The sequence below is a fragment of the Scyliorhinus torazame genome, chromosome 2 (genome assembly GCF_047496885.1).
Source record: "Scyliorhinus torazame isolate Kashiwa2021f chromosome 2, sScyTor2.1, whole genome shotgun sequence".
Taxonomy (NCBI): domain Eukaryota; kingdom Metazoa; phylum Chordata; class Chondrichthyes; order Carcharhiniformes; family Scyliorhinidae; genus Scyliorhinus; species Scyliorhinus torazame.
This window is the reverse complement of record NC_092708.1, coordinates 381,107,867-381,116,074: the sequence shown is the minus strand read 5'-3', so window position 1 is coordinate 381,116,074 and position 8,208 is coordinate 381,107,867. Positions and strand designations below refer to the sequence as shown.

The 8,208-nt window shown below is 41.8% G+C and overlaps 1 protein-coding gene across 1 annotated transcript in view; it reads left to right on the top strand.

The window, feature by feature from the left end:
- The first annotated feature begins 2,381 nt into the window (after positions 1-2,381).
- LOC140405135 (serine palmitoyltransferase 2-like) overlaps positions 2,382-8,208 on the top strand; it is a 150,808-nt gene continuing 144,981 nt past the window's right edge. Inside the window, exon 1 of the mRNA XM_072493586.1 lies at positions 2,382-2,788. Coding sequence (XP_072349687.1) covers positions 2,654-2,788 — 135 coding nt within the window. The 5' untranslated portion in view covers positions 2,382-2,653. The remainder of the gene's footprint in view (positions 2,789-8,208) is intronic.

The window sequence follows — 8,208 nt, the reverse complement described above, 5'->3', positions numbered from 1 at the left end:
CAGAAAACTGGGCAGCCTCACCTTCATATACAGGAGATGAGTTATTGGTTTTATAAAGCATTGCAGATAATAAATTATAAACTGCTGGAACCCCACCCAAGGTTTGGGATCCAGAAAAGTAAAGTTGACACTATATAGTTATCATAATACCTTGTAATCTATTGATGTTGTAGTCGCTATCACCAGGTATTTATTTTCCGATATTTGTGTGTAGGAATTTTCCACTGAGCATCCGTTGTTTTAGAATTATTGGCTAGTTGAAAAAAGTATTCTGGAACATTGTAATTAGGGCAAAATATCTCCTGGAATTCCTTCCTGACATTTGGGAAACATCAAGCGAGATAGAAGATGGACAGAACTAAAGCAAGTATCAAAATGCTGAAATAAACACACATTTCAGGAACCTTTGAAAAACATCTGCTGTTTCTACAAACCTATAAAAGTGTCAGTCACCTTGCAATTACAATATCAACAATATAAGCTTTAACTACTTCACACCTATTAATCTTGTCCAAATACACATTCAGACATTGGCAAAAGAGATAACAGAAAAAATATTATAACCACATAAAAATGTCAATCAAGCAAAGTAAACTCTTCATTTCAGTTGTCAAAACGGAATCCCCTGCTGAGCTCATGCATGTGTGAGTCTTGGAGATCAACCAAACATTCATAATGAGGCCATCTGGGAATTGTTTCAGTAAAAACAGCTGGCCAGACAACAGTCCTATTGTGATATGGGAATACCTCGAGTTCCATTTCAGGAAACACTCCATCCTGACTTGGGCACTACTAGAACCAGAGGACACAGCCTCAGACTGAAGGGACGATCCTCTAAAACTGAGTTGTGGAGGAATTTATTCAGCCATATAGTGGTGAATCTGTGGGACTCTTTGCTGCAGGAGGCTGTGGAGGCCAAATCCCTGAGTGTCTTTAAGACAGAGATAGATAGGTTCTTGATTAATAAGGGGATCAAGGGTTATGGGGAGAAGGCAGGAGAATGAGGATGAGAAACATATCAGGCATGATTGAATGGTGGAGCAGACTCGATGGGCCGAATGGCCTAATATATTGCCATTCATCATAGCATTGGTGGTGTACCGTCATCACATAGGCTGGCGAAAGAGGTTCAGCACCAAATGCTCTTGCACAAATTAGGGTTGGGCATTATATTTCAGTCATGCCAGTGACACCATACCTCAAGAATCAATTTAAAATGTTTCCTGTTTCATCCAAAGGATGAAACGTCTGACAATGAATAATTGTGCAGTCGCTAACCAAGCATAAATTCTGGAGTGAGACTTAGTAAAGATATGAGGCAAAAGGATTAACAACTAATCCTAGATTACAGAGTGAAGGAAGAATGTACACCACCCAATTTTTACCATTAGGCAGGCACTTATCAAAATGTACCCATAATATTTTGCTGAATACAACCATTTCACAAGAACCCTGCTGACATTCAGAGCTAGAAACGTCCCAGTTAGTTGAACGCTGCTAATGGTTTCCAACTAAACAGCCATAGAAAATGAACCCTCTCAGGAGGAAATAATCAATTCTTGCAAATGTTCTCGTTTACTCCAGGCTGTGGCTGTATGAACTGGTCTGTTAAAGGGCATTAATCAGTCAGAGGGAAGTCAAGGAACCCAAAACCCAGCAGAAACTGGAACAAAGAGAGACTAGCATAGCGCCTTTCATGACCAACTCAAAGCACTCGACAGGCAATGCAGTATTTTTGAAATGTAGTCACTGTTGGATGACTGGAATAATATTGTAATTTTATTTTAAATGCCATTTTTTTTGTTGGGTACTTGTTTTAAATTGAGACCCCCCCCACCCCCCCCATATTAGTTGTGCTCCTCTGAGGGCCAGGTACATTTGGTTTACTGTCAACAACTTCAGGATTGTTAGAAAAGGTGAAGTGGGTTCGGACAAAAAACACAAGCGAGGAAGGGACTCTGAGAAAGCAACAGGAAACTGAAGATAATGAGAAGAAAGCTTGGGAAGAACTGCAGCAATTGTTATATCCGGAACAAAATGTTTTCCTACGTGCAAGAACTAAGGCAAAGCTAAGGAAATCCCCCCCTGGCATCCTGTGATGTGATTTTACAGAAAAATAACTGCAAATGCTGGGAAATTGAAATAACAATAGGTTAAAATAAATATGACCAGGGATACATAGGTGTTGGCCCAGCATGGGCTATCTGGCTCTTGTTCAATGACTGCCAACCTGGGCCAGCCAGAGGTTACTGGAGTTCATGGGCGGGGCTGGCTGGGCGGGGTCAGGGAGCGCGAGGCCATTACGTCACCGCGGATTCACGTGACGCCGGATCGCGGACGGCTATTGGTGGAAGCCTGGGACCTGACGTCTTTCCGGTGTTTGTCGATCAGCCGCACTCCTTCGTTCGCTTCTGAGTGCCGGCCCCCGTGGTGGGCATTTCCGCGGGTAACGGTCCGGCTGGCAAAGGGGGTGGGGAGAAAAAAAGAACCAAAACTAATTATTGACAGGAGGAAAGGAAAAGGAAAAGAAGTGTAACGGCAGGAGGTGGAAGAGCGGACCGAGTAGGGACAGCAGCTGTTGAGGGAAGACGGACTGAGTAGGGACGACGGCAAAGCGGACCGAGTAGGGTGGAGTGTGTGGGTGCGGGACAACATGGAGAGCAAGCTGGCGCCCAATGGGGACATCTACAGCACCGTTAACGGGTTCATGGAGAAGGTGCACTCGGAAGGCAAGGTGACGGCCAGGAAGAACGGCTTCGTGAAGTCGCCTTTCGCCCAGAACGGGAAGGTAAGGGGGGCAATGTGTGTGCTAGACCTTACCTGAGCAGGTGTTTGGGGTTATTGAAGGTGAGGTTTGTGTGTTATGCTTTGTGTGTATGTGGGATGTGTGCAGTGTTATTGCGAATGATGCACAGCTCCAACCAAAACTCTTGAGAGAGCATTGGACTGTACACAAATATCATACAGCTGATTGGAAAGAGGGTAAAGATAATAACTTGGCTTTGATTATGTTAATGTTTGCGCTGTATAATTATCAGTGTAGCTGCTTCTGTATTGCGTTGAGTGCAAATTTTTAGGTGTGACTTTTCCCAGTAGTGTTGCACCTCAGACCAAACCGGCTAAAGCAATTTAGACAAGTTTTATGTCAAATGTTTTGCAAGATCATCCGGAAGAAGCCAATGCTGTACCTTTTTGCGAAAGCACTATTGTCCAAATCATCTGGGTAATTGAAACGTTAACTTTCACATAGTTGAAGTTTTCAAAATTTAGTTTGTCTGTTTGCTCTTTGCTAGAGCAATCTAAAAGTAATCCCATTGCTTTTTTAAATATCAGTTTGGAGCACCCAATTCTTTTTTTTTCCCAATTAAGGGCAATTTAGTGTGCCCAATCCACCTACCCTGCATATCTTTGGGTTGTGGGGGTGAGACCCACACAAACCCGGGGAGAGTGTGCAAATTCCACACAGGCAGTGATCCAGGGCCCGGATTGAACCCGGGTCCACGGTGACATGAGGCAGCAGTGCTAACCGCTGTGCCACCATGCAGCCCGTAATCCCTTTGCTCTTTACGTGTTCAAGATCTCTATATACATCCTCAGTTAACCTTTTCAAGGAAAACAAACGCAGTCTATCTGATCTTTCCCAAGTAACTAAAATTATCCATTCCTGTCAACAAAGGTATTGGAGAGGCTGCAGAAAATATTCACGCGAGTGATTCTGGGATGAGGAACTTCAGTTACTTGAATAGATTGAAGGAACGGAGAAGTGGTAGAATAGATGGGGAGAAACCTCCTGTTGGTGGAAGGATTGGGAACCAGAGGACACCTATTTGAGGCAAATGGCAGAAGACAGCCATGGCAATGGCGACATGAGGAAGAATTTTTTTTGCAGTGAGGTTATCATCTGGACAATAAGGGACACTTTCCTTTCTTAGCACTGTCTGAGTGTGGTGCAAAGCTGGTATGGACATAATGGGCCAAATAACCCCTTTTTGTACTATAACTATTGTGAATCTTCTGTAATCTGTTTAGCCTGAGCACAATTGTCCTGTAATGCAGTCATTAGATTGTGCAACTCTGGTCTAATTCTTTTATACAGTTCTAGCATTGCCTGCCTGCTTTTCTACTCTCCTCTGCTAAGACAGGAAAGTGTCCCTTATTGTCTTCACCAAATTTATACACTTGCCCTGTTACCTTCAGGTTCTGTAGACATACCCCCAAGATTCCATTGCTTTTCTACACTTCTCAATTGTGTATTCCCTTGCCTTTTTTATCTTCCCCAAGTACATTACCTCCCTCCCATTTCCCCAGATTTAATTCCATTTGTCACTTTTCCACTCAACTGACCATGCCATCGATACCTTCCTACAGTCCACAGCGTTGTTCCTAACGATCAGTAACACGGCCAATTTTTGTGTTGCCTGCAAAATCCATGTACAGGTAGTGCATACAAACTGCATGCAAGTCTAAATCATTGACATATAATCATGAAAGCAAGGGATCCAGTACTGAGCCCTTGTGTAAAAACAGAATTAACTGGTTATCTGGAATTAAATCTTTACAATTCTCACTAATCGTGCTGTTGCATTGCTTAATAGTAAGGTACTCTGTCCTGCCACAACAACATGACTCTGAAAGCCTCTAAATTTAAAACTACATGTCTCCAAATGTTTCTCATTTAATTGGTGTTAATTATGTGTTTATTTACAGGCTAATAGTTCAGAACCAGCCCTTTTAACATCTCCAACAAATACAGCAACTGTTGCTGCCTGAGATTGGTGCACGCTTTGTTACTTGGCTAGACTACTGTAACAGATTTACTGATATGACCTTAATTGGTTCTGACACCATGCAGTGGACATTTGTAAACTGAATATATAATTAAATGTGATGTCAGTCACCTGCAAGTGATGGTCGAGTGTGTGGGAATGCGAGTATTTGGATAGCTCTCTGAAAAACCTGGCACAAGCACAAGGCCGAAGGATCTTATAGCACAGAAAGATCTGATTCTATTTCAATCCCACAAAGTTTAAAAAGGTGCATTATTCTGCTTGTGGGAGGCTTCTTTTTGTAGGTTATTGTTTCATGTTATTAGCAATTCTAATTTATGCTCGAGGTCTTTGCTGTATAATTTCTGTGCCCCAAATCCGACAAGTTAGTGATGGTGTAAGAAAGTAATATTTCACTGCTTTTTGAATAGATTTTATTGCTTTTATGCCCAGCATATTGGGTTTCTTTGCCATTTTTTACTATTTGGGATCTGGTGTCATGGAAACTCCATTGTATTTCTAGATGCTTCTAGTTCCTAGGGTGCTAACATCAACTAATTCAGTCCCTGTTTGAAATACTCTGTCTTTTAGGGCCTTGATTGCTGGGTAAATTCATTAATCATGCAGGTATCCAGTACATTTGTGTTTATTGTTTAGACGGAAAATGCAGTGTTGACACTGATTCGGGAAGACAACCTTCCCAATTCAGTTGCAAAGTTTCCTTTTATGTTTACTGCTGGTTCCATGTCTTGAGAATTGTCTTTGTGTTTGTCAGGATTTAGTCATTCTAAAACTTGAAAAGGAGTCCTTCCAAAAAAAAAAAAAATGCTCAAACGTAAACAAAATTAAAAATGGGGATGTGATAGTGTTACCAACCTTGACTAGAATTCAGGAATGATTGGTGACAATAGTTACACAACACAGGCTTCTAAAACATTTAAAATTGCAACAGGAATGGAGAATTGGAGAGACAGGGGTTCATACCTATTGTGAGCCAGTTGAGAAGTTGTTTCTCATGAACAATTAATTGATTTTATTTCTTTATGTAATTACACTCTTGTTCTGTGTACAGTTCTGCATTGTTTTTGTGCCCATAGTTCTTTGTCACAGTTCAGTGTATTGTTATCCAATCTACATATCAGGTTGCTGAACTTGTTCTGTGATTGTATTGAGTGTGTGGTTATAATGCCACACCCAGAAAATTTAGGAATAGTCCGGCCAATTATTGCACATCTTTCAAGTCTTGCATTAACTACTAAGATCGCGTGAAACAGAGTTTCCAGTGAGTCTGGTTTTGTTTGTAAAATGAAACAGTTTGTCCTTGAAGTAACAAAATAAAGCCGCTGTGAGAAAGATTATTATGTGCAAAACTCTGTCTGGACTAGTGTTTAACAGCTTTTAATTAGTCAACACATTTTATGCTTGGTGACCAGCATGGCAGTGGGCAGATTTGATTTACAATTGCCTTAATTCTGTATAATGTATTGATCTTTGTCTGATATTAAAAAGTTTATTGCCAAATTTTACCAATATAATACTGCTGTAGCTTTGTGGAGCAGAAGGCAAATCACTTTTATTCACCTGACCTGAAAACAATCTAAATGGAGACAACTTTGCTAATTAATCTAAAGAGTCAAATAACAAGAGTTATTTAACAAGAGCCGATGATACAAAGATAGGTGGAGGGGCAGGTAGTATTGAGGAGGTGGGGAGGCTGCAGAAAGATTTAGACAGTTTAGGAGAGTGGTCCAAGAAATGGCTAATGAAATTCAACGTGGGCAAGTGCGAGGTCTTGCACTTTGGAAAAAAGAATAGAGGCATGGACTATTTTCTAAACGGTGACAAAATTCATAATGCTGAAGTGCAAAGGGACTTGGGAGTCCTAGTCCAGGATTCTCTAAAGGTAAACTTGCAGGTTGAGTCCGTAATTAAGAAAGCAAATGCAATGTTGTCATTCATCTCAAGAGGCTTGGAATATAAAAGCAGGGATGTACTTCTGAAGCTTTATAAAGCATTAGTTAGGCCCCATTTAGAATACTGTGAGCAATTTTGGGCCCCACACCTCAGGAAGGACATATTGGCACTGGAGCGGGTCCAGCGGAGATTCACACGGATGATCCCAGGAATGGTAGGCCTAACATACGATGAACGTCTGAGGATCCTGGGATTATATTCATTGGAGTTTAGGAGGTTGAGGGGAGATCTAATAGAAACTTACAAGATAATGAATGGCTTAGATAGGGTGGATGTAGGGAAGTTGTTTCCATTAGCAGGGGAGACTAGGACCCGGGGGCACAGCCTTAGAATAAAAGGGAGTCACTTTAGAACAGAGATGAGGAGAAATTTCTTCAGCCAGAGAGTGGTGGGTCTGTGGAATTCATTGCCACAGAGGTTGATAAATTCTTGATTTCTCGAGGAATTAAGGGCTATGGAGAGAGCGTGGGTAAATGGCGTTGAAATCAGCCATGATTGAATGGTGGAGTGGATCGAAGGAGCGGAAGTAAGGCCATTCGGCCCAATGTCTTATGGTAATAAATTCCAATCCAAGATTGTCTATTCCAGGTAAACTTGGTTGGACCTTAATGGTGGTTTCCTTTTGGCAATTCAACTCTTGGCATTTTTTCCATTTCCACTGAAAACACCTGTTGGCACCTTTAAATCTCATCAACTACAATTGTTACCAACAGTCATCATCCTTTCATATTTAAAAAAAATTCATTCACGGGATGTGGGCTTCATTGGCTAGGTCAGCATTCATCCCCCAGGTCAGCATTCATCGCCCATTCCATCTGTAAGATTATCTGCAAACCCAATCTTTTGGGATGGAGAAGCTTCATATGGTGCACTTTTGCTGATGACTGAAGAGACCAATCTGAGAAGCAGGTTCTGCCATGTGTCACATATGCAGTAGTTAGCAGGTGCCATTGAGTTATTTTCTGTGTTGGCATTGGTTGTCAGGATCTGTAGCCACCGACTCATGGTGGTGCATGTCTGCCAACAGCTGATGTTGCCATTTTCCCTTTGCATCAGTTTGCGTCTCCCTCATGTTCAAATCTGTGTTTAGGGCCTTTATATCACGCAAACACCATTGATCAGAGCTTTGGATGACCCACTGGTTTTGGATTTGGATTTTGTTTATTGTCATGTGTACCGAGGTACAGTGAAAAGCATTTTTCTGCAAGCAGCTCCACACTAAGTACATTAAAAGAAAATACATAATAGGGCAATACAAGGTACACAATGTAACTACACAACACCGGCATTGGGTGAAGCATACAGGGGTGTAGTGTTAATCGGGTCATTCCATAAGAGGGTCTTTTAGGAGTCTGGCAACAGCAGGGAAGAAACTGTTTTTGAGTCTGTTTGTGTGCGTTCTCAGACTTCTGTATCTCCTGCCCGATGGAAGAAGTTGGAAGAGTGAGTCAGCCGGGTGGGAGGGTCT